This window comes from Pleurodeles waltl, chromosome 3_1 (assembly GCF_031143425.1).
Source record: "Pleurodeles waltl isolate 20211129_DDA chromosome 3_1, aPleWal1.hap1.20221129, whole genome shotgun sequence".
NCBI lineage: Eukaryota > Metazoa > Chordata > Amphibia > Caudata > Salamandridae > Pleurodeles > Pleurodeles waltl.
This window is the reverse complement of record NC_090440.1, coordinates 1,586,241,462-1,586,268,694: the sequence shown is the minus strand read 5'-3', so window position 1 is coordinate 1,586,268,694 and position 27,233 is coordinate 1,586,241,462. Positions and strand designations below refer to the sequence as shown.

Genomic DNA, 27,233 nt, shown 5'->3' with positions numbered 1-27,233 from the left:
CAGCCCACCTCAGAGACCTGCACTGGCTTCCTGTCACCAAGAGGATTACCTTCAAACTCCTCATCCACGCTCACAAAGCTCTTCACAACACAGGCCCGGCCTACCTCAACGCGCGACTCACCTTCCACACTCCCACCCGCAAACTCCGCTCTGCCAACCTTGCCCTCGCCGCCGTACTTCGCATCCATCGAACTACAGCCGGCAGAAGGTCCTTCTCCCACCTCGCCGCCAAGACCTGGAACACCCTTCCCTCCCACCTTCAACAGACCCAGGACCTCCTGACCTTCAGGAAACACCTCAAGACCTGGTTATTCGAGCAGTTGCAGCCCTTCCCTCCCCCCCTTCTCTCAGCGCCTTCAAACCCTAGCGGGTGAGTAGCGCGCTTTACAAATGTTTGATTGATTGATTGAAAGATGACTTAAACTAGATGTCCAGTCAATAACATATGGAACACAAAATAACATAATCTACACATAAAAAGACTACAACTAACACTATGATGTAGCACCAGGAAATAAAGTGTTGTATTGGGTATAGAAAAAGGCTAAAAGGAGAATTAAGGAGAAGACAGAAAAAAATACATAATAAGCAAAAAGTCATACCTACAAAAGATTGAGGGTGATGAAGCCACATGATGAACACAATACATCTGTACTCCAAGATGAATCAGGTACCAGTCACACTTGAGAAAAAAAATTAACACAGTGACTAGTGACTACACTGGAAGAAAATGTAAGAGGAAAGAAAAATTATATTTTAACATGAGAAAAAATAAACATAGATATAAATTTACTAGTAAAGAAATGTTTTCAAATAGTGACCCCAGAGGTTTCCATTTCGTCTTCCCTACAAGCAACTGAACGTTTTCACAACTTGGCTTCATACTTCATTTTCTTATTTATGTAACTTTGGAATGGAATGGCTAAAAAAGACCAAATCTGGACCTGAGTTCCTGGTGCATGTCCAAAACCTTTTTCACAGCATTCAATGAGTTCTACCAATAATGTCCAAGACCACAACACTGTGGGAGATATACAACAATATAAGTACTCTCTGAGGGATCAATTTACAGTTATTTCAAGAAAAAACCTAATGGGAAGAAAAAGTCAATGGAAAATCAACTATCAATACACCATGCTGCATTATGTATCATCCCCCAAATTAGTTATATATTACTTTCTTGACCCACCAATTCCTCACTTGTATTATTCTTTATCAGGAATTGTTTATGTATAAATCTTTAGTTTATATATATATATATATATATATATATATATATATATATATATTTATTTAGTTAAATAAGTTGTTAGTGCTAACTTCACAATTCACAAAAAATAAAAAATATTTTTTTACAAATAATCACATAATTATATACGATATATGCAACTTATTACATGTTGTGTTCTTGCCTATTTATTTTCTGTGGAGGACCTATTCTATTGGTCCTTAATATGATACACCTTATAGCTGTTTTCTGTGTACATAGCTATGTGATAGGTGGGTTTCATTTACAAGGTGTCAACGCATTTCAGTCCTCTCTATTCCTTTGCTCCATTGGTCCTTAATATGATACACCTCATAGTCTCATAGTTGGTTTTCTGTTTACGCAGCTATGCGATAGTGGGGCGTTCTTTCATAAGGTGCTGACACATTTTAGCACCTCTCTATTCCTTTGCTTGAGCCTCAACCAGACTTGTACAAAGACCTATAATGGAAATATTTATGTTTGTAGAATAGATCTTAATACACAATGTGTGAATGTATCTATGAGACTGAGTATGAATATGCTCCATTTGAAGCTTAAATTGTAATTCACTAAAAATAAGATGATGAGGAGAAAGCAGAAGCCTCTCTGCGAGAGTGAGTGCATCCAAAGTGGTTTGGATCATGGCAAAAGCATATGTAGAACATAGTACCCCTATAATATAGTCATGGGATGTGACACCCTCTCTCTGCTCCTTTACATGATGAAGGTGTGTATTCGGCATGTACTTCACATCTCCAAACTGTGCTCATTCAATATGCATGCATGTCCTAGGACAAAATACCCCAGCTTACATGTTTGTCTGAAGGTTGATTACCAAGTACCCTAATAGTAAATTAAGGGGCATATTTATGGAAAATGGTGCAAAATTCATGAAGTGATACTTTTGTAGCAGCCCATTGCGTCCCCCTATCAACATCATTCATGCGCCGTATATACACTATGGCGCACCATGGCGGTCGTGTCCACATTAGCATCATAATTTATGCCGCTAATGTAGCGCTTTGCTTGATTAGCACCATAAATTGCACTAATGCAGCAAAGCACAGGGAGCCCCATTGTTTTCAGTGGGAGCGTCATCTTAACGCCTGCATTAGGCAGGCTTTGATAATGATGCTAAAAATGGCGCAGTGATATCTAGTAAATTTCACTGCACCATTTTTCTGGGCCTCCCTACGTGGTAACGCCCCCCCAGCATACATTATGCCTGGCGCAGGCATAAAGTGGCACAAGGGTTTACAAAGTGGCGCTATGCTTGCATTGCACCACTTTGTAAATATGGTGCATGGGAAATGAATAAAAAATGACAAAAATGTGGCGAAGGTTGGTGCTGGGGCATTTAAATATGCCCCTTTGTTTGGAAACAGCATCTGTGGATTAAATGAAACTGGCAAAGGCAGAAGACCTACAAATAGTGTGCTGGGCAGGCATCTCCCAGCTCGCTCTAAGGGTTATGTTGTGAAGGACACTAATGGTCAATGGTCCATGGCACATTATCAGGGTTTTCTTGTTTTTTTTCATTTGTGGGACCCTTATTCGTAGCAATGGCCTTAACCAAACCTTCAATGTGTGATCACCCGGGCTGTTTTTCTCTTCTCCGAACAGATGAGCCAATCCACGTGTGGTGCATGGGCTCCATATTTATTTGAAAAACGCTCATTTATTCCCTTCATGGGATCTGCCATGTTGGAGTAGTGCAGGTCTTGGGGGGAAATGTATAAGATAGAGGGTGCCATTTTCCCGTCTAAACTATCCCAGAGGCCTGGACTTCTCTTACAACTACGTCATTGTCTGTTACCACACAAAAATAACAGGGAACCAAATCACAGGCAATACATTTTTCCCCTCATATCAAACATACTGAGGCCTCTATGTGTTGTGTGTGTGTGTGTATGTAGTGATAAGAACCTATATACATGCTGCACACAAATATGTACATCAATGAATAATATCAAAATGAGCATTTGGAGAGTATTTTTACATATAGATATTCTGCATAGATTATTTTACACAAAGCTTAATGTCAGTGCATATGTTACATATATCAATATTACTGAATCATATGCCACCAATGGTGTTCCAACTCACTGGTCGGCAAATTCATCTACACAAAATCATCAATCGTGCGGGGTCTGTTAACAGTGTAGTGGAGTTCAAGACAGAATTATTGCAAACATATCAACTGCTATATTTAGTCAGAGGATAGCTGTATTAAAAGCCTAGATATATATTGCTTCAAGTCTCTGTAACAATGTCTGAATGTTGCTTCCTCTTTTATTGGGTCTAATCTTAGCAGTGACAATCCAGTGAATGCCAGTTGGACTATAGTCCATTTTTGTGTAAAGTTAAACCAAAGGTGCTGAGCTCACTTTGCAACTCAAACAAGATCAGTGTGGAATAACTTGTTTTTTTACTGAGTGGCTATCCCAATATATGTTTTCTGACATGGGTAAGTTATGGCATATACCACATAAATGTTGTTGCAATTACTGGAAAACTTTTGTGTGTGTGCAATGTCATTAATGATGATTTCTTTGATATCACTCTTATATTGGAATACCAAGCAAGTACTAAATCTAAAGTGGCTTGTCACTTGTTTTTGTTACTTAGTTGGAACATAGGTCCTGATGAGAAATTGTCTTAAGTTCTGCCCTTCTTAATTGAGAACATTTCTTTCACCTCTTTGCAGTGGTTTTTGCAGTGTCCTGAGAAAAGGTTAAATTAAGACCTGACCACAAGATTTACTTTTTTAACTTTGGCAGCCGTAATTGTTCTGATTAAGTTTACATATAACATGAAAAAGGGTGATAACATCTCTGGACTTATTCTTTGAAAAAGAAAGATGTGGCTTATGACAGACTCTGTGCTGTTTGGATGTTTAGAGAGACTGATGCTGGTATTTCTGACAATTTGGGTATACAGGGTTGGAAGAAAACATTGGGGTCGTTCTCATCCATTCCTTCTGATAAGCCATGAATTCGAAGAATATTCCTTTTATGACAATTTTCCAAATCTTCTGATTGATTTTTGAGGAGGACAATTTCTGCTAACATTCGATTAACTTTTATCATGGGATCTTGCAAATGGCTTACTCCTTGTTCAAAACTTACAAACAAGAGTGAGTACACTACCGTAAAACATAGATAACTAATTACCCTCCTATTCTGTCCCCAAAACTGTAAGTACCTTTTACTTAGTAAAAGACCCCTCTCTCACCAACCTTAGTTGGTGGCATGTTTTATCATGGGAGTCCCATCCCTGATGCCTAGTGACTCAGAGGTGTGCTTCAGCACCTGATTACAGTGAAGCAGGTATTCATATTGTGAAGGATCAACACCAATCAAAATCACAGACCCTGTCACACATATTTCACCAATATAGGAGTCAAAACACTGAAGCAGACAAACAATTCAGGGAGTATTGAAGAAAGGTATGATGGCAATGAAGAGGAAAGCCTCAGGCACCAAAGTGCAGATTCCTGGGAATACTGGTTTCTATTGCTACTGACTGTGCTAAAACACTATGGGCCAGATGTAGCAAGAAAACATTTTGCGAGTTGCAAATTGCGAGTACTAGCGACTCGCAATTTGCAACTCGCAAAATGTAATGCAGAAAGGTGTCTCAGACACCTTCTGCGACTCGCTATGGGGTTGCAAAGACCCACCTCATGAATATTAATGAGGTGGGTCACAGTTTGCGACACCATAGCGAGTCTAGGCACTCACAGGGGTGGTGGCCTGCTGGAGACATCAGACCACCATGTCCGTGACTGCTTTTTGAATAAAACAGTTTTTTTTTTTTTTTTTTGCAACCTGTTTTCCTTAAAGGAAAACGAGCTGCAAAAAGAAAAATTCAGAAACCATTTGGTTTCGGTTTTTTCAGAGCAGGCAGTGGTCCATAGGACCACTGCCTGCTCTGAAAAAATATTTCTATTGGCATTCACAAAAGGGAAGGGGTCCCATAGGGACCCCTTCCCTTTTGCGAATGAGTTACCATCCACTTCAAGTGGATGGTAACTGCGAGTTGGTTTGCGACCGCATTCGCGGTCCCAAAGCAACTCTGCATGGCGATGCGGTCGCAAATAGGAAGGGAACACCCCTTCCTATTTGCGAGTCGCAGCCTCAAATTGCGAGTCGGTACCGACTCGCAATTTGCGGTTGTGCATCGCGTTTGGCCTTTTGCGCCTCGCAAACTGCATTTTTCGCAGTTTGCGAGGCGCAAAAGGCTTGCTACATCTGGCCTTATCTTCCTTATAACCATCAAACAAACATAGTAAACTTTGCAGATGGGTACAAAGACATACCTTACCAAATGCCACTGATATCCACCTGTGAGTACACATCTCATCATAACTGTGGGGAAAAGAGGGTTTACTTTGTGGACTGCAGGCAGGGAAATTAAAATAAAAGATTTACAAAAAGGGAATACGATGTGTGGTCTCTGTTGGGTTGGAAGAAGAGAGGGTGGGAGGGGTAGGTATCCAGATGTGGTTAAAGCATGTAACAGTGTATTTTAGGGTCCATGCGAGAACAGCAGTGACGGGGCCCTATTTCTTGGAGAGGGTCTCCAAAGCCATATGTGTTGCCATAGTACAACGGCCATATAGAGGTGACTTATTCATGCAAGGTCTGTTACTCATTCAGAGCTTTAGAGAAGACCCAGGGGTTATGGATCAATTAAGAAGGTGCCAGCAGTTACCCTACTCCCAGGTAAAGCAGCTTATTTCAAGTCAGTCAATTTCGTATCGCTGTTCTTAATACACTGGGATGAGGGCCAAACACTCCTGTATATACTGATTAAGTTTTCGGACTGTATAAAAAAAATATATATATCCTGAAGCTTTCAACATCCTCTTACACCTCACATATCTAATTTTAAACTAAGTAAATAAATATTCTCTAAGACTCAGGGATAAAGAGCTTTCCAGTGCATCTGCATTCTATTTTCTGTTTGAGAAAAAGTGAATAACTGTATTGTGTAAGGGAAGAAATGATTTTGTTTTCCCCCGGAGGTTTTACAGAGGAGAAAATGTACTTGCATGACAATTTCCTTTGCTTTAAGTACATGCTGTTCATACTGGCTTAAATGACGTTAAGGTGCATGAAATTTCACTTCTCTGTGTTCCATAATTAACTAAAAATTGATATGACCATGTTAAAGGGGGAGGGGGTCACTAAAGAGAATTCACCGTTATTTTCCGTTTTTTTTTAGGTTTCCACTTATGTGCTGCTGGATGGCTGTCCAAGGGCAGAGTTGGTTACCCAATTGTGAAGGCCACTTTCAACTGTGGCTTCGGAAGAACCGGAATTATTGATTATGGGCATCGACTGAACAAAAGTGAAAAATGGGATGCTTACTGCTACAACCCTCATGGTTTGTTGAAAACCTATTCTTATTTTCGAATGTAGTTCTTGTTTAGTCATCTATACTACTATGGTAAATTTTAAGGGGAAAAACGAAAATCAGTAACAGTCAAACACTAAATCATGAGAAATTACATTTTGACTATAGAGTATACAACGAGAATGATGTCTCCTGGTAGTAAAACGGATATTGTGCAATATACATGCTTGTTTCTTTCCTGAAAGCGTGCATAATAAGTAAATTATACGACAAGAAAAGACAAAGTATGCGGCATTATGCGGTACATTTTTGTGATACTATTACCTCGTTATTTTGCCGTTTTGAAACTTGTTAACACTTGCTGGGGATTAGATGCACTTCATTAGTTCTAGTTTAAACCTAAGTATAGCAATAAGCATCAGAAAGGTGACCAGTCATCCTTTGCAGAGGGCCTCCCACTAGGCGCCAACATATGTTGCTGCATTTTTAGTACCTTATGAACGGTTTGAGCAAGAAACAATTTGTTTTTGTTCAAATCTGCAGATTATGCGGGAAATGATGGATTAGGTGGCAAATGCGTAAAATCTGCAATTATGCGAAAATTTGCCGCGAACACACAATCGCATAATTCCAAGTGGCCCTGTTTATAGGGTATTGCTTCAGCCACTCTGCCTCGGAATACCAGTTGCAGGAATATCGGGCCTGATTAACAATATGCAAAAATGCACCCAACAAAAATATACAGATCCGCAGACTTCTTAGACCAGCAAGCTGGAACTTGTCAGCAGTTAATAGCTCAATAATGAGAAACTATGTAGGAAAGGATCCGGTAATTCTGGGTTCTGCATTTCGTTACCAATTTCTGGGCATTCCAGAGGTCCCAATAAATCCTTTTGGGGGGGGGGGGGGGGTGAGGGAATAACTGGCATTACATGATGGGGCTCGAGAACTATGGTTATTGGATCTATCGGAATTTGCGAGCGGCCATGAATGTCATTTAGGGGTACCATAAATAGCGTCTTCAACTCCTCGCTTGGCCCTTTTGGTCCTTAGTCCAGCAATCTCTTGTCTCAGAGGTAGTAAAAGCAGTGCTAAAAAGAAGGTAAACTATGTACTGATGACCAATGTTTCCTTTCTGTACGCCCCACTGATACATTACAATTTCAGATTGAAATAAATTCAGCAGTGTAATGTGCACTCTTTATATCATAAAATGAAAGATATTAAATACACATTTTAAAGAACTTGTTGCCATTTTCATCATTGGGAACACATGGAAAACGATGTGGTTGACTAAAACATTGACCTCTGTGCTTTGCTTGATCAATAGCACCTGACAAATGATCATAATTCAAAACATATTAACACGATAAGGAGTTCAATAAACACCACATGGAGGGGAGCTCTTTACAGTAAGGCTGGACCCTTGGGAAAGTGATTCTGTACTATGATATGTAATAAAAGCCTCACTTTTCTGTGTTTGTCGCGGTAGGGTCACTGCTCTCCACCCAGCTGAAAATGAATAAAGAGATTTTAAAAAACACAATGATAAGGGGTCATTTACAGAAAGAACATAGTCCATTTTCAATTTATGGTTCACCACTTGTTTGGATTCACCACTATTTGTGATGTCACTGAGGTGAAAGGATATGTGATGTCACTTCCACTAATCCTGGCTTTTGGTAAATTGACGCCCATGTAATGAAGGTCTTAATGTTCACCTAAGCATCAATGGCATTGTTCTAATATTACTCAGAAATACCTTCTAGAAATACATGCCCTATCACTCATTCAGACTTACCTGTCAACATTTTACAAGAAGAAAGTGGCAGGTTTTAAAAGAATAATTGGGCGAAATCATTGTCTCCATTGGCTTCTATTGAAGCAGAGGCAATTTCAGGTGGAAGTCAGCCAAAATAAAGCAATTACTTGCTTAAAAAATAAATCAGGAGACTCCTGACTGAATCGGGTGTATTGGCAGGTGTGCTCTAACACGATTTTGGCAATTCCTTTCAATCACATCTACATATGTACGGGCCGCTCTTCCCACTTCCAGGCAGTTTAAGCATGGAGTGCTTAAACAATTTATTTTAGTTTGCATTACGCATTCCAAGCCCAAAACTTGGCTTTTTGCAATCTACTGCACATTGGGGACAAACATTGGCAATTCCAATAAGTCGGGCTTATCAATGCACAGGCAAGACAGACCTAAAAATCCATGTAGGTTAATGACTATTCTCCGCCCATCAGTGCTGCTGGCAGAGAAAAATATCATAAATGATATAGTTATCTAAGACACTTTGATAGCATTACAATGCCATGTGTGCCCCTGGAAGTTCAACCTCAGGCAGCTGGATACATAAACAAAACGATCACAGCTGTGTGGAGGTCAAGCATTTGTTTTGAGGAAGCATGTAACTTCTGCCCAATCAAAACATGTACTCCTGGCTGCTGGCTCCTGGCTCCTGGCTGAGACACTCACGTACCCACTCATTGACTCACTTAGACACTAATGCACCCACTAACAGGCCCATTCAGACATTCACGTACCCACTCATAGACCCTCTCAGATATTCATGCACCCACTGACAGACCTAATCAGAGACTCATGCACTCCCTCAGGGACCCACTCAGAAACTCAACCACTCACTCACAGACACACTCAGCGACTCATGTACTCAGTGACAGACACATTCAGACACTCATACACCCACTGACAGATCCACTCAGACATTCTAACCCCTACTCACAGATCTACTGAGACACATGCACTCACTAACACACTCACTGTCAAAGGTTAGTGGTTACAGTGAGGAAATAAAAATAAAGAAACATTAGAAATTCAAAAAAACAAATGATACAGGGACATTTTAGTTAGGAAACAACATTAAAAAACCTTAGAAATTCACTGGAAAAGCAAAGGTTACCGGGACGTTATAGTTAGGCTCACATTTCACTCATACAAAACCAGTGAAATTCAGCCGTTATAGTAAATATAATGTCCTTGAAACCTTTGGTTTTTCAGTGAATTTGTAAGGTTTTTTATGTATGTAAACATATATATTCATATATATACATATATATATATATATATATACATATATATATATATATATATACACATATACATATACATATATATACATCTGTCGCGCCGCAGCACACGTTTCCCAGACGCGACGCGCCCCCAGTCTTCTGTTCACGCACCTCTTCTGATTTCGTCATTTTCACCGTTTGTTTCCGCACAAACCTGGGCCTTCGGGGGGGGACCTACTGTTGCGCCGCTGCGCGCGGCACGAGCCGAACATTCAACTCGGGCCGCAGCACGCTTTTCCCAGACGTGACACGCCCCCAGTCTGCTGTGTGCTTTCAGAGGCCCCAAATTGGGCATGGGGCCTCGTTCTTTTGCTGTGCACCGCGTTTTTGGGAACGTTTGACCCCCCCACTCACCTGTTCTTTTTTTCTCTTTTCTTTTCTTCTCTTCTTTGGCCATCTAGTTGTACCTTCCTTTATGTTTTTTCCCCCTTCCCATGTTACCTTTCTCTTCCCAGCATTCCTTGTTCCCTATTCTCTATGGTTCCTAGTCCATTTTGTTCTATGTGCTTTTCCCTATCTAAGATGGTGTCCTTTTACTTCCTGTTGGTAGTTTCCTGTTTGTTGGTATTTAAGAGCTGTGATTCTTTCTCTCCTTGCGCTGCAACACTTTCTGTTTAGATGGTGTCTTCGCTCCTGCTTCCTTGTATTCCTGTGCTGGTTCTCGTCAGTTCAGAATACTTTTTCCTGTATTTGCTCTTGTTGATATCTCTTCTTTTTTGTTCCTGGTTTAGGAACATATCTTTGTGGAGGTTTTTTCCCCTTTCAGGGTTTTTTTCCCTCTGGCGCTACTTCTGAGGGACACGGCCTGCTCTTGGCGTACCCATTGCCTGCAGCACAGTGGCTACCAGAAAGAGTCGCCCCTACTTGGGCCAAAGCCGAACATTCATGAACAGGATCCACGCCGCTCGCTCTGCGGCCTCCAGGGTAAAGCAGCACGTAAGTCGTGACAGATTGAAGCGCCCAATACCCCGACGTCGTCTAACATCATGGATGATACAGTGGCGGCTGCTGCAGATCCTGATCAATCTCTCCTGGCAACCATTCAGCAACAGGCTCAGGAACTGCAACAATTACGCAATGAGAATGCTGCTTTATGACAAGCTTTGGCCTTTCGCAGTGCGGATGTTCCGGCCGTCTCCACCTCTACTCCCCGTTTCTCCGGTGAACCAATTAAAGCTGCAAGAGTTCCTCGATGCATTAACTGTGTATTTCACCTTCCGACCTACCCAATTCTCCCACGACAAGACAAAGGTGGGATATTTTATCAGTGCCTTATCCGGTCCTGCCTTGGCCTGGGCAACCCCGATGGTATCCTCCAATGACCCAGTATTATCAGACTATCCTGCCTTTGTGAGTCGGTTTAAACAGATGTTCAGTCATCCAGGATTGGAGGCCTCTGCGGAAGAAGCCTTATGTGACATCCAACAAGGCTCACAAGACGTCCTCTAATATATTACCCGCTTTCGACAGCTAGCGGCTGAGACCACTTGGGTGGAACAAACTCTGGTGACTTTATTCCGTAGAGGACTTAAAGAAGAAATCAAAGACGAGTTAGTACACTCCACCCGAGTAGAATATCTTCGTGGTCTGATGGATCAGGCTCTTTCCATCAAATACCGTCTCAAAGAGAGACGTATGGAGAAGAGAAAGAGTAGAGGATCATCTCAGCCAAGCACTTCACGTGTCTTTATGCATCGTCCCGAGGAACCTCGTCCTCCCGCCAGAGACACCGAAGGTGAACCTATGCAGGTGGATACCACTCGAGGGCCACTTTCCGTTAGCGAGCGGGAAGACAGACGTAGGAGGGGATTATGCCTGTATTGTGGTGCTGCCAGCCACATGCTCCGGACCTGCCCCGTTCGTTCTCAAAGGCCATCGGAAAACGCCACTTCCCATCCTCTGTCAGAAGGGAGGGGACGGGATCATCAGCTATACCTTCCATCAGTTCATTCAAGGACAATGCCACTACTTTGTTTATGTTACCTGTGACGTTACATTTACCGGGCGGCCGTCAAGAGAGAACACTGGCTTTACTTGATTGTGGTGCCAGTGGCATATATATGGATAAGACTTGGGCCACGACTCAACGAATACCAACACGACCCAAAGAAACCCCAGAACAAGTTCACACAGTGGATGGGTCCTTAATATCCTCTGGACCAGTTGAAACCACCACTATACCACCATGACACTGAGTTTACAATTTGGAAACCATCAAGAACACATCTCTTTTGAACTAATATCATCCCCCAATCATACTATCATTTTGGGAATTCCGTGGTTCATAAGACATAACCCTTATGTAAATTGGGAAACCCGGACTATTTCCTTGTCCTCACAGTTTTGTCATGATAACTGCTTTGCTTCAGACATTTATTGGTCACCCAAGAGGTTGATGCCTACTGAAAGTATTACTGGATGTTCCATCAATACAGTTCAAGGAGTTCCTGATCACTATCTAGAATTTCAAGATGTGTTCCAAAAACCAACCAGACCTGTGTTACCCCCACATCAAGATTACGATTGTGCTATTCCCTTGGAACCCGGAGCTATCGGTCCCTTTGGGAGGATGTATTCACTCACTGAACCTGAAAGAGAAGTACTAAAAGAATATCTGCAAGAAAACTTACATAGCGGTCTTATTGCACCATCGTCCTCTCCAGCTGGGGCTCCTCTCTTTTTTGTACCCAAGAAAACGAAGGATCTTCGTCCCTGCCTGGATTTTCGAGGGCTAAATAAAATAACTATAAAAGACCGTATTCCTTTGCCTCTCATTAAGGATATACTAGAGGCAGTCAGAGGGGCTCATCGATTTACCAAACTGGATCTTCATGGGGCCTACCACCTTTTGCGTATTAAAGAAGGAAACGAGTGGAAAACTGCTTTCCAAACCCCATTTGTTCATTATGAGTACAGAGTTATGCCTTTTGGTCTTACTAACGCCCCCTCCATTTTCCAGAGATTTATGGATTCAGTATTCTCTGATCTCTTGAACCATACGGTCGTCATCTATTTAGACGATATCCTTATTTATTCTAAACGTCCTGAACTTCATTCCTCTCACGTTAAACAGGTCCTCCAAAGACTCCAGCAACATCAACTGTCCTGTAAACCCAAAAAGTGTGAGTTTGACAAGACTGAAATCAAATATTTGGGATATCACCTTAGTCCCACTGGCATAGCTATGGACCAAGAAAAGGTACAAGCCATTCCTCTATTAAGGAAACGCAATGTTTTCTAGGATTGGCTAATTTTTATCGGCAGTTTATCTTGGACTTTGCAGAACAAACCAGCCACATAACGCAAACATTAAAAAATTAAAATCTAAAGAAAGGCTTTGTCTGGACCAGGGCGGCTGAACAAGCTTTTCAGAGTCTAAAAAAGGCCTTCACTCAGGCACCGATATTGAGGCACCCAGATACCAACAAATAATTTATTGTTGTTACAGATGCTTCCGAAAGAGCCATCAGAGCTGCCTTACTCCAGCAGCAAGAGGATGACGGTCTTGAACATCCTGTGTTCTATTTGTCCCATGTACTTTCGGCGTCAGAACAACATTACTCAGTACTTGAAAGGGACTTGTTAGCACTGAAAACAGCCTGCTTTGAGTGGAGACAGTTTCTTATGGGTTCCAAAGAGCCCTTCGAGGTAAGAACAGACCATCGCAATCTACAATGTCTACTTAACTTTTTATGCCAGAACAGTCGTCAGACTCGTTGGGCCTTTTTCTTCAGTCAGTATGACTTTTAAGTCACTTATATTCCTGGATCCCAAAACATTCTGGCTGATGCTCTATCTCGCCGTTATCCAGATTGTACTTCTACCCCATCACAGTATCTTCTTGAGCCCAGTAAAATCATCGGAGTAGCTCAGTCTTTCCTGGATGAGGTACAACTGGAATACTCCAATCTGACTGATCAAGAAGTAAAGAAACTGAACAGAAGTAAGCTGCAAGGGTATTATTATTATAAGAACTTGTTGTTTCTCCCTACTAATGGAGTCAGAGAAAAGGCACTACAAATGTGCCATGATTCACCAGTTGCTGGTCATAGAGGCATTAAGGCCACACAAGAACTACTCTTGCGATCTTTCTGGTGGCCTACCTGGAAATCAGCTGTCGAAAAATAGGTTCAGGCTTGTCCCATATGTGCTCAAGTAAAAATTCCCTGTACCAGACCTGCAGGATTACTACAACCATTACCTGTTCCACCGGCTCCCTGGCACACCATTTCTACTGATTTTATGTGTTCATTACCTCCATCAGCAGGAAACCGGGTTATCATGGTCACCATAGATTCCTTTACTAAGATGGCTCACTTCACTGCTCTGAAAAAACTACCTAATTCCCAAGAACTAAGGGGGTCATTCCGACCCTGGCGGTCATGGACCGCCAGGGCCGGGGACCGCGGATGCACCGCCAACAGGCTGGCGGTGCATCCAGGCCTATTCTGACCGCGGCGGTAAAGCCGCGGTCAGAAAAGGGAAACCAGCGGTTTTGCCGCCGGTTTTCCCCTGGCCTGAGGAATCCTCCATGGCGGCGCTGCAGGCAGCACCGCCATGGGGATTCCGACCCCCTTACCGCCAGCCTGGTTCTGGCGGTTTCGACCGCCAGAACCTGGTTGGCGGTAACGGGTGTCGTGGGGCCCCTGGGGGCCCCTGCAGTGCCCATGCCAATGGCATGGGCACTGCAGGGGCCCCCTAACAGGGCCCCACCAAGATTTTCAGTGTCTGCATAGCAGACACTGAAAATCGCGACGGGTGCAACTGCACCCGTCGCACCCTTTCCACTCCGCCGGCTCCATTCGGAGCCGGCATCCTCGTGGAAGGGGGTTTCCCGCTGGGCTGGCGGGCGGCCTTCTGGCGGTCGCCCGCCAGCCCAGCGGGAAACTCAGAATTACCGCGGCGGTCTTTTGACCGCGCAGCGGTATTCTGACGGCGGTACTTTGGCGGGCGGCGAGAATGACCCCCTAAGTCAGATATTTATCCATCATATTTTCCGTCTCCATGGACTTCCACACAACATTGTATCTGACAGGGGACCTCAGAACATCTCCCGGTTTTGGAAACATTTTTGTAGGACACTGAAAATCAACATAGCACTCTCATCGGGCTTCCATACTCAAACCAATGGACAGACTGAGCGTCTCAACCAAGGATTGGAGCAGTACCTTCACTGATTTTGTAATTCTACTCAGAGCAACTGGAACACTTACCTCCCTATCGCTGAATTCTCCTACAATAACTCTGTCCATAGTGCCTCCAAGGTCACTCATTTTCTCTGTTCTTATGGCTATCATCCTACCTCTTTTCCTACTACTCCTCAGTCTACCTCTTCTCTTCCTGCTGTTACTTCATTCTCCAGACGACTTTTACAGATTCATAGATTGATTTGCTCTAACTTGTTGAACACCAAGAGATACATGAAGAGAAGAGCAGACAAGAAACGGAGGGATGCTCTAGAATATCACCTTCAGGATAAAGTCTGGCTTTCATCAAAATTTCTACCTTTACGGCTTTCTGAGAATAAGTTCACACCTCGTTACTATGGTCCTTTCCAAATCCTTCAGCTGATCAATCCCGTCACTGTCCGTCTTCTCTTGCCTCGTACCTGGAGGATTCACCCGGTCTTTCATGTTTCTCAGCTAAAACCCTATGTACCTGATCCTTACTCTCGTCAGTTTCCCTGTCCTCCTCCTTTGTTAGTGGATGATGTACCTGAATATGAGGTACAGGAGATTTGTGATTCTCGTATCTTTCAAAACGTCTTCAGTACTTGATTCATTGGAAGGGTTACCCTCTCAGTGAATGCTCTTGGGAAGATGCATCTTCTGTTCACGCCCCTCTTCTGATTCGTCATTTTCACCGCTTGTTTCTGCACAAACCTGGGCCTTCGGGGGGGACCTACTGTTGTGCCGCTGCGAGCGGCACAAGCCAAACATTCGGCTCGGGCCTCAGCACGCGTTTCCCAGACGCGACGCGCCACCAGTCTGCTGTGTGCTTTCAGAGGCCCCAAATTGGGCATGGGGCCTCGTTCTTTTGCTGTGCACCGTGTTTTTGGGCATGTTTGACCCCCCCACTCACCTGTTCTTTTTTTCTCTTTTCTTTTCTTCTTTTCTTTGGTCATCTGGTTGTGCCTTCCTTTATGTTTTTCCCCCTTCCCATGTTACCTTTCTCTTCCGAGCATTCCTTGTTCCCTATTCTCTATGGTTCCTAGTCCATTTTGTTCTATGTGCTTTTCCCTATCTAAGATGGTGTCCTTTTACTTCCTGTTGGTCGTTTCCTACATATCTTTGTGGAGGTTTTTTGCCCTTTCAGGTTTTTTTTCCCTCTGGCGCTACTTCTGAGGGACACGGCCTGCTCTTGGCGTACCCATTGCCTACAGCACCGTGGCTACCAGAAAGAGTCGCCCCTACTTGGGCCAAAGCCGAACATTCAAGAACAGGATCCACGCCACTCGCTCTGCGGCCTCCAGGGTAAAGCAGCACATAAGTCGTGACAACATCACTGAAATAAAACAAAGGCTACAGGGACGTTAGAGTTATACTCACATTTTATACGTACAAAACTATAGAAATTCACCAGTAAGAGTTATCCCAAGTAACTATAACTTGTGCCCTAAGGTAACTATAACTATTAGCCCCGGAGAGGTGGTGGCCCCGGGGCTGCAGGGGGTCTGAAATGGACCCCTTTCTATTTTTTTGTGTTTGCCCCAGGGAGGTGGTGGTCCCTGGGGCTACGGGGGGCCATGTGGCCCCCACACACAGTTTTTTAATAGCCCCAGGGAGATGGAGCCACATGGCCCCCCCTGCAGAGAATTAGATTCAAGCTCTGGGGAGGTGGTGGTCCCAGGGTTTGCAGAGGGGTTTAGCAGCCCCCCACATTACTTTTGTTTCAGCCTCAGGGAGATGGCGGTCCCCGGGGCTGTGAAGGGGGCCCCGGCTGCCCCCCTTACAATTCATGAAAGCCCCAGGGATATGGTAGACCCTGGGCCCCTCCCCCTGCAATATATATTTGCAATGCTTCCAGCACTTGGCCCACCCAAGGGCTTCAAAATTACAAAGCACGGGCTACATTTTTTTTTAATTGTCACCAGATCCGCCACAAATCACGGCAAAAACTTGAAGCCGAGTCCCAACATGGCTGCCAACACTTCCTTGTTGAAGTGTTGGTAGCCATTCAGATCTCAGCACAAGATCGGGATGGTTCGCGAATCCTTCGCGTCCCTATATATACAAATTTGGATTTCCTTTAATTTATCAAAAACTACTGAACGGATTTACACCAAATAACAAAAAAAGGGCTCTTTTTGGACCAAGAGCTACCTTTCTGCCAAATTTTGTGTAATTCCATCTAGTGGTTTGTGTGCTATCGCTGTTCAAAATCCCTGTGGAAAAATGAATGGAGAAAATGTGTTTTGGGACTTGCCTTTTTCTCAACCCCCTCTTGAAAGATCACCCCAAAACTTTCCAGGCAGCAGCTGAAGTAAGTGTCTTATTTTCTTGTAAAATTTTATGAAGATTTATCAAATGTTGCCAAAGTTATTAGCAAAACAAAAAACGCTCTTTCTATAGAAGCTAGGTCCTAGATATAACTGCCTTGTGGTGACCGCCACTAGGTAATATATATCCTACTGATGGTCACCAGTAGGTAGTTATAGCTAGGACCTATAATTACTTGGATTGCACAATTAATAAAAACCATTGCAATCAGCTGCAAACAAAGACCCCAAGGTAGATTAAAAACAATAGGAGTGTCAGAGGCAGCTGAATTTAAGTGTGGCAATATTTTGTTTTCGCTAGGGATAGCATATGTTGGGAGGATAGGGACTGCCACAAACCTCACCCCATATGATTGTTCTACATTCTAAGATTGACCCACAGTTTTACTATGTTACCTCAAAAGCATGGGGACCAAAGACCTAAGAGTTTGATGGAAAGTCAAAGTTCAGTGCAAATTATCATATTGCATGACATTGGAGCAGTAGGAAAGAAAGTGGAGATTCAAACATGTAATTTTATGTGCTGCATTCTGGCTTCCTATTTGATTTTTTGTAGCCTGTTTAATCAAGAGGTCCACTTTTAAAATAAATTTCACAAAGCATGCCATGTATTGAGGAGTCAGCCCCTTCAGACAGAATAAAATCGCCAACAAGATCTGATGCCACTGGCATTGAAAATGTTTTGGATGTAGATTTTACGCCAAGATAATAGAGCTGGACACATAAAAAGTAGATGTAGGAGGTCCTCCCGGGGGAATGAACGGAGCCTACATCCATCAATGTTTGAAGGTTGAAGCCATTTTGGAACTGCATTGAGTCATGGGAGCAGCCCAGATCTCGCATGGAGTACTTTTAGGTCCTTTTTTTAACAAAGCAACCATGAACAGCTGCGCAGATGAAACCTTATGAGTGTTGATAGTCATCCATATGTGAAAGCGCAGGCTGAACTTAACTTTGTTTTTGAATCAGGAGAACTGCTTAATTTGTTTATTCAATGCTTCCTGGAAGGCTTAATGTTGTAGGTTTTCTTGACAAAGTTGCTCCACTTACAGGTTTTTAACTGGCGCCTCGATTCTCTCTGGCCAGAAGATTGGGTTTGAGGGCAGTTAGGCCCAATTGCTTGCCATACCAGAGCTTTTAGTGAGTTTGGCCTTGCCTGCCTCAGCAGTAAGGCATATTTGAGAAAGACACCCTCTTGTACCAATTCTTGGTCCTGGAGATTAATTCCAGCCTTTTTTTGCTGGAGAAGGACTTTGTGGTACTAGAAAAGTATGGTGGAAGGCTTTGTTCTGTGCAGCATTCAAGTAACAAGCAAACTTACTGGGACGAAATTGGAAGGAACTTTGCCTTGATCGCGGTAAGCAGTGGATGCCAGGCTGGGCTTTGCAGTTTGGTTGTCAGGACTTATAGAGCTGCATTTTGAGACACCATCCTTGCTTTCAAGGTGTTTAAAATCAGTTGATGAGATCAGCGATCCTGTAGCCAAATGCTTAGATATTTGTAATAACCGCTTCTGCCCACCCGGACGTCCCCCACAATTCCATAGCTTTTTCTTGACTATTCATTTTTCAAAAATGAATACCTCATTTTCTCAAGGATAACAGATAGTTCATTGGAGAAGCAATACTGATGGAAAGAATTTAGGAGATTTTGCAAGCCTGTGGCAGAAAGATTCAGTAAAACAATGTAATCTGTATATGATAATGAAGTTATTAGTTGTTGGCTCAACCTTGGAGAGTGGGAGCTAATTGAGTTCAATTGCAAACAAAGTTCTGCCAAGTATAAATCGAATAAGGTTGAGGCCAGTACACAGCCTTGCTTGATACCTCTGTCTTCTTTGTCTAATGTCTAATGTCCCACCTATGCTCTGGAGGCTGGTTGTTTCCATGGGGGTCACCTCCCGGCCCTTTATAACAATGGTCAGAGACAGGGGAAGGTCCCATTTGAGAGGATTTGTGATCTGCTGTGTCCACGAGTCCAAGGTGATTGCACTGTTGCTGAGAGATCTCCAGCCTGATTGTGTTCTCAGGGCAGCCCCTTTTCAGAGAGCTCTCTGGTGGACCTTATTCCCTAGGGAACTAAAGTACTCTTAAATTAGCTTGCCTCTCCCAGTCCCCTTCCAAGATATCCCATGTGGAAGCCTTAAGACTGCTCTTACTTCATGCGTTGGATCATTTGTCTCAGGTACTTTTAGCCCTTGTGGTACTAGTGGCACTTGTAGCATTTGTGGGAGCTTGTGAGAGCACATTACTTTGCCCTTCTTTGCCTGGCCTCCCTATTTGTACTGAGTAGCCTTCACTCTTTTCATTAAGATCTGCGCCCTGTTGTGAGCCCTCTGGAGGAGCAAGTATACAAGTCCTCATTTCTCTCTGCTCATTGGGAGGTCACCACATCCTGTCTCTGGCCAAAACATCCTTGCTCCTCACTTAATTGGTCGAGGAAGAAGCCGCTTATTGCTGGCAAAATGCTAGGTTCTCATTGTTGTTGTAGACGTGTCTGGTGACAAGGCGGGGGAGCTCAATGAGAAAAGCACACAGCACCAGAAACCTTGTCTGGCTGTCGCCGCCCCTTCCCACTCAACTCTCTGGTTCCCTCGCTAGTGCGGCAGACATTCCACTCTACCAAAGCACTCAGGCACTAGAGCATTCCCACACTATGAGGCACTGTGAAGCACTACGAGGCATTAAATATGAGGCACTCACACACTATGTCCTTCGTTACATAAAAACAAAATGACGCTTCCAGGCCTCCTTCCTCTGGAATGGTTAGAGGGACCCAAGTGAGTTCTCCCACGCTGGGGCTTGCCAGCTTACTCACTCACTGTGGCTAATGTGGTACTTTGGCTACTAGAGGCTGCTGATGTGTTGCGTTACCTCACTGTGCCTCGCTGTTCCTAGATTGAAGCACGGTGGAGTGTGGCACTCCAGTGGCAGCCGCAGCCATGCAGCCTTGTTAAAGCTTGCTGATACATACTGAGGCTGATGCTTGACAGGGCTCAATTCAGACACAGTATCACCCCTGGCCCCTGGTACCAGCAGCGGTATCTGGCACACCAATGGCAGCCGCACCACAACAACGGCACAGCCGTGGCACACTAGCAGCAGCTGTGCAGCTTTTCCACATTCCACTCTGTTGTCCTGCTTGGCGGTTTGTTCCTTCTTCTCTGGTGTGCAGCATGCAGCGCCAGGACAGCGTCAGCCAACAATCCTAAGAAACTAGGTTAGGACCGAGTTTCCATAGGAAAAGAGTTTTTTGTTTTGTCAATAACTTTAGGGACGTTTCACAAACCTTCACAAAATTTTAAAAATTAATACAGAGGTCAGTTCAGCTGCTGTGCTGAAAGTATCTGTGTGATTTGTCAAGCAGGCCTGAGAAAAAGGGGAGGGTCCCAAAACGCTTTTCTCCCGTGCAATTCCCCATAGGTATTTTGAATATGACTAATACCCGGACCACTGGCTGGAACTACACCAAAGTTGGCAGAAAGGTAGCTCTTGGTCCGGAAAGAGCCCTTTTTGTGATTTGGTGTAAATCCATTCAGTAGATGTTAAAAGAAAACCAAATTTGTTTATCTAGAGGCGCGAACATTTAGCAAATCCAACTGATCTCATGCAGAGGTCTGATTGGCTGCCAACACTTAAACCAGGAAGTGTTGGCAGCCATTTTGAGACTTGGACTCAGACAATTCCCAAACAAAAAGATAATAAAAAAGAAAAGGGGAGAGGGTAGAAATACCCTAATCCCCTAGCCTTGGTGCTGGGGTCCCCCTGAAACCCCACAAGGACAAAAACGTCTTTTTTTTTTTTAAATGGGAAATTCGCAGAGGATCAGCAAGGACAACAACATGGGGTTCTGATACAGGAAACAGGATGGAAACCAATAGTCCAGTCGAACCAATACGAATTGGGATACACAAAAAATCTATTAATGACACAACAACGCAGCAATCCCACAGCTCAGGATAAATAGTCATAGCCTAAATGACATGTTCTTTGTCATCGTTTATAATATAACTAATAACATCTCAAATGACATAATTGATAATACAACTGATGACTTAATCCAGTGATAATCCTTTCCTTGTTTCATGATTATGGCCCCAAGGGTGTGCTCCCCAGGGACATTAATGGCTCATGGAGGTGGGGACCATGCAACAACCCTCATCTTTATGAATATGGCTCCTGGGATGAGCTCTCTAAGGCTTAAACTTAATAAAACATATGCAGCCCGGTCGGCGTTTTATTGATTTTTTTCTTGTTTCGGATCCCAAGAGACTGGCAGCTATTACAGGACTAAGAGACTAAGGTGGTCATTACAACCCTGGCGGACGGTGTTAAAGCGGCGGTAAAACCGCCAACAGGCCGGCGGTAAAAAAATTGCAATTACGACCGTGGCGGAAACCGCCAACAAAGACAGCCACTTTAACACTCCGACCGCCACGGCGGTACAAACAAACAGCGCGGCGGTCACCGCCAACAGACAGGCGGGAGAAAATGTACCGCCCACACTATTATGACAGGCCAATCCGCCACCTTTTCCGGGGCGGATTCACCGCGGATAAAAACACGGCGGAAACAGGAATTTTGAAGGGAAAACGCTCACCTCTACACACCCCACGAGGAACGAGGACACCATGGACCCGGAACTCCAAATTCTCCCTGCGATAGTCTTCCTGCTCCTCTACCAGGAGCACGAACGCCGGCGGCGAAGACCACGGTGAGTACTGCACCTACGACACAGGGGAGGGGGGAGGGAAAAAACAGGGACACACACACGCAACACCCCCACCCTCACCCACTACAACACACACAAATGCATATCAATACATCACAGTTACACCCCCATACCCCCCGGAAGAATGCAAAGACAATAGAAAATTAGTGTAACCATTGTGATATATATTAAAAACAATTAGGCAGAAATATATATATACACCATGTACAAAATAAATACCAAGCATAGTAGTCCAGATAGTACACTAAGATAGTCCGTGGAACACTGGGACCACACGGTATGGGCGAGGCCCACACAAGATCCCCAACCATGATGGAGAGAACACTGCAGGGGCATCAGATACCAAGAAAACAGGCACCTCAGGGGGAGGGAAGGGGGGGCACCTCAGCCGCTTGAGTGCACGACGCCAAATCCACGAGGGGGACACATGCCCACTGTTCCATCCTGGGGAGTGCAAAGCCACAGTCTCACAAGTCTTTACAGGTGGTCTGCCCACTGTTCAATCCTGGGGAGTGCAAAGCCACAGTCTCTCAAGTCGCTACAGTGGGTGGTCTGCCCACTGTTCAATCCTGGGGAGTGCAAAGCCACAGTCTCACAAGTGGATGACAGTCTCCACTGGTTCTGGAGGGGGCATGGTGCCCAGAGTGCTTCATCCTGTTAAGGACAGAGGTAGTGGATGTCAGTCTCCACTGGTTCTGGAGGGGGCATGGTGCCCAGAGTGCATCATCCTGTTAAGGACAGAGGTAGTGGATGTCAGTCTCCACTGGTTCTGGAGGGGGCATGGTGCCCAGAGTGCTTCATCCTATTAAGGACAGAGGTAGTGGATGACAGTCTCCACTGTTTCTGGAGGGGGCATGGTGCCCAGAGTGCTTCATCCTGTTAAGGACAGAGGTAGTGGATGACAGTCTCCACTGGTTCTGGGGGGGCATGGTGCCCAGAGTGCATCATTCACCCCGTGATGGACTCAGTTGTGTCAGTGCCCCTGCCGCTCATGGGCTAGCGGTGCTTGAGATGGCGGTGCCCTGTTCAGCGGTGCTTCAGATGACGGTGCCCTGTTCAGCGGTGCTTCAGATGGCGGTCTCCATTGCAGGGTCTCAGCTGCTGGTGGTTCTTCATGGCCCAGCGGGCCTTTTGCTGGCAGTCCTTCATGGCCCAGCTGGGCTTGTGCTGGCGGTGGCCTCCTGGGCAGCTGGGCTTGTGCTGGCGGTGGCCTCCTGGGCAGCTGGGCTGGTACTGGTGGTGGCCTCATGGGCAGCTGGGCTGGTGCTGGCGGTGGCCTCCTGGGCAGCGGGGATGATGGCGGTCTTCTCCGCCGTGCAGCTCTTCCCAGACTTGCTTCTTGTGGCCCTTCCCCACCTTGGAAGGTGTCAAAGCTGACTCCACACTCCCAACGGGACCACTGGGAGCAGCTTTGGTGGCTGGAGTCTTCCCCCTCTCCCGCCGGGCACTGGCCGACTTCTGATGCTTCACAGGTGGGGGACTGTCTGTGCTGTTGCTCCGTGCCACACTGGCTGCCCTGGTGGACAGTGCACTCCACATTCCGGTGACTACAGGCACCACTGGTCCCGGAGATGTTGTGGCTGAGGTGCTAGTTCAGGACTTATGAGACGGACGGGGTGGGGGAGGTGTGGGAAAGAGGTCAAGGTTGGACAGGAAAAGTTTTTTGGACACACTGGGACGGGTAGCTGGAGGGGGTTTGGGAGTGGAGGAAGAGGTGGTGGTTGTAGGAGGTGTACTTTTGGTGACTTTGGGTGAAGGTGCATGCACTGGAGGCTGTTGTGAGGTGGATGACTGTTGGGTTGGTGTGTGCCTGCGTTTGTGTATCTTGGGAGGGGGCGTCACAGACACACTGGGAGAGGACACAGGCGACATGTGAATGGTAGTGGGGGTGGTGACTGCACGTGAGCGGGGTGTGGTGGTGGGTGTGCTGGAGAGGGACGTAGTGGCTGTAGAGGTAGTGCATGCAGGTGTGAGTGTAGACGAGACTGGGAGGGAGGAGGGAGACTAGGAGGAGGGGGACACAGTGGAGGCAGTGGATGTTGGTGTGTCTGCATGTGTGTGATGCTTGCGTGAGTGCCTGTGGGATGTGTGGTGCTTATGTTTGCCTGTGCTTCCCTTGGGTGTTGACGTGTGTGCATGTTGGTCTGTAGGTGTGCTTGGGATAGGCTGAGGTACAGGGGATTGGGTCGGGGTTGAGGAAGTTGGAGGGGGGAGGCTAGAGACGGGGACAATGGCTGCCATCAGTGCTGAGGCCAGAGTCTGAAAAGCTCGGTGAAGGGCCGCCTGACCAGAATGAATGCCCTCCAGGAATGCATTGGTTTGTTGCAACTGCCTCTCTACACCCTGGATGGCATTCAAAATGGTAGACTGCCCAACAGTGAGGGACCTGAGGAGATCAATGGCCTCCTCACTGAGGGCAGCAGGGGTGACTGGGGCAGGGCCTGAGGTGCCTGGGGCGAAGGTGATGCCCACCCTCCTGGGTGAGCGGGCACAGGGCAAAGGCTGAGGGGCTGCTGGGAGGGCAGTGCTGGTAGGGGGGGTGGCTGCTGTACCTGCACAGATGTTGCCGCCACCACAAGGGAGCTCCCATCAGAGGACGAGTCTGTGTTGCTGGTGTCAGCTTCTGTCCCCGCTGTGGAGCTCCCCTCGCCCTCCGTACCACTGGTGAATTCAGACTCCGTAGTGTCGCCCTCCAGGGCCATGTGGGATGCAGCTCCCTCGTGCTCCGTTGCCACTGCTCCTCCTCCTGATGATGCTAATGCACACAAGAACAGGGAGACCACAAAAAGGGGGGGGGGAGACAGAAGAAAGACATGTTGAGTGCATGCATTACCGCTACTGTTGGCGGACACGACAGACACAGAAGCCCCCTGCACTACGCCGCGCTCTTGGGCTCTACAGATGCAGTTCCTGGGATATGACCTACATGGCTATGGTGGACATCTGCACACATAGATGGCACAGGAGCATGACTAGCTGTACTTGTCACTCTACAGAGGTGGGCTGGGGTGCCACATGGCCTGACATACGGAGGGGCCTTGCCTACGCAACTCGCCCTGGCCTAGGGAAACCCACAGCCCTCCTCCCCCACCCAGACACCTCCACTGTGCGCAAAGTCAGCAGAATGAGAGTGTACTCACCCCCTTGTGGCCACTGTGATGCCCTCAAGCGCCCATCCAACTCCGGGTAGGCCACCGCCAGGATCCTGAACATCAGGGGGGTCATGGTGCGACAGGCACCCCTCCCACGTTGGGAGGCCATCCCCAGCTGAGCCTCCGCCGTCTTCTTGCTCCAGCGGCGAATGTCCTCCCATCTTTTCTGGCAGTGGGTGCTCCGTCTGTGGTAGACCCCCAGGGTCCGGACGTCCTTGGCGATAGCACGCCAAATATCTTTCTTCTGGTGGGCGCTGACCTACATGAAATGTACAGGGGAAAAAGAGAAGTTATTACCAACTGCACCGTCAAAGTAATTGGCCCCATCCCTACCCTTGCCATGTGGCACATGCATTCACCGTCTTTCATGCACGCAGCACTCTCCCCCCTTCCTTCTTACATCCAGCCCTCTCCACACAGGCATAGCCCATACAACATGCTCTCTGTGTACTTACCTGTTTGTCTGGAGGACCGTAGAGTAGCATGTACTGGGGGAGGACCCCATCCATGAGTTTCTCCAACTCCTCCAATGTGAAGGCATGGGCCCTTTCCCCAGACACTCAAGCCATTGTCTCTTCCAGACCGAGGTCACAGCAGCACTTGCAGTGTAGGTCCTCTCCTGTCGAAGATCAGGTATCGAGTGATTGAAGTGATAGAAAATGGCGGTCACATCCGTGGCGGTGCGTACCGTCACTGCCGGCGTATATCGCCATTGGCTCCTGGGACCCATAGGGTCCAATGTTAGCCAATGCAGCATTGCGACGCGGTCTTCGACCGCCTACCGCGACGGTGTACAACGCCAGCGCAGTTACCTCACATCCCATTGTCCCACTTTACAGGTCAGGCAGCTGCCATTTCAGGGGCCCACATGGCTTCATTTCCAACTGCGTCACTCATACCTAGGCCTAGACTCAACACACATACAGGCCACCTTTTGTGTATGATTGGTGTTCTGTGTAAACTGTGGGTACGTACCTCTGAGTTGTTTGACTCTGTGCTCGCTATTGTCCTTCATAGGCACCGTCCGCTGGGACATGTGAGGAGATGGCGGCATCCTCCGGTGTACCGACCGTTGGTGGACCTGTCGACAATGGAGGAGCGACATTTGATTATGACATACAGGCTTGACCGTGCCACAAACCAGGACCTGTGTACCCAGTTGGAGCCAGACCTAATGTCAGCAATCCGCCATCCCACAGGAATCCCCCCTCAAGTGCAGGTGCTGTCAGTGCTCCATTTCCTTGCAAGTGGTTCCTTTCAGACAACAGTGGCCATGGCATCAGAGATGTCCCAGCCTATGTTTTCCAACGTATTGTCCAGAGTGTTGTCTGCCCTTCTGAAACACATGCGGAGCTACATCGTTTTCCCTCAGGTGGAGGATTTGCCGTGAAAGGGGATTTCTATGCCCTGGGACACATCCCCAACATCATAGGTGCCATTGATGGGACACATGTGGCTTTGGTACCCCCACACAGGAGTGAACAGGTGTACAGAAACCGGAAGAGTTATCATTCGATGAATGTACAGATGGTATGTTTGGCAGACCAGTACATCTCCCATGTGAATGCCAAGTTCCCAGGCTCAGTGCATGACGCCTACATCCTGCGGAATAGCGGCATCCCTTATGTGACGGGTCAACTCCAGAGGCACCGTGTGTGGCTATTAGGTGAGCACCTGGAAGCAAGTCAGTGGGAATGGTTGTCTGGGGATATCCCTCACGGTTAGTGCGTGTCTAACAGTTGTCCCTCACCATTTGCGGGTAACTCTGGTTACTCTAACCTGTCATGGCTACTGACCTTAGTGAGGAATCCCAGGACAAATGCAGATGAACGCTACAATGAAGCCCATGGGCGAACTAGGAGGGTGATCGAGCAGACTTTCGGCCTCCTGAAGGCCAGGTTCAGGTGCCTCCATATGACAGGTGGATCCCTATTCTACTCACCAAAGAAGGTGTGCCAGATCATCGTGGCCTGCTGTATGCTTCATAACTTGGCTTTGCGATGACAGGTGCCTTTTCTGCAGGAGGATGGTCCAGATGGCGGTGTTGTTGCAGCTGTGGAGCCTGTGGACAGTGAAGACGAGGAAGCAGGGGAAGAAGACATGCACAACAGGTACTCAGTGATCCAGCAATATTTCCAGTGAGACA

General features: G+C 46.1%; 1 protein-coding gene and 1 long non-coding RNA gene across 7 annotated transcripts in view; one reads left to right on the top strand and one right to left on the bottom strand.

The window, feature by feature from the left end:
• The window catches only part of TNFAIP6 (TNF alpha induced protein 6), a 258,936-nt gene that overhangs the window by 139,094 nt on the left and 92,609 nt on the right, over nt 1-27,233 (top strand). The window contains exon 3 of the mRNA XM_069225213.1: nt 6,479-6,640. Within this exon, the coding sequence (XP_069081314.1) occupies nt 6,479-6,640 (162 nt within the window). The remainder of the gene's footprint in view (nt 1-6,478; nt 6,641-27,233) is intronic.
• Nucleotides 1-27,233, bottom strand: part of LOC138285368 (uncharacterized) — an 83,659-nt gene that overhangs the window by 15,275 nt on the left and 41,151 nt on the right. For 3 of the 6 annotated variants that reach the window (XR_011201577.1, XR_011201578.1, XR_011201582.1), the window contains exons 2-3: nt 8,081-8,122; nt 603-720 (exon numbers count right to left, since the gene is read on the bottom strand). This is a non-coding gene — a long non-coding RNA (uncharacterized lncRNA). The remainder of the gene's footprint in view (nt 1-602; nt 721-8,080; nt 8,123-27,233) is intronic. The other 3 variants (XR_011201579.1, XR_011201580.1, XR_011201581.1) reach the window with 3 other exon arrangements.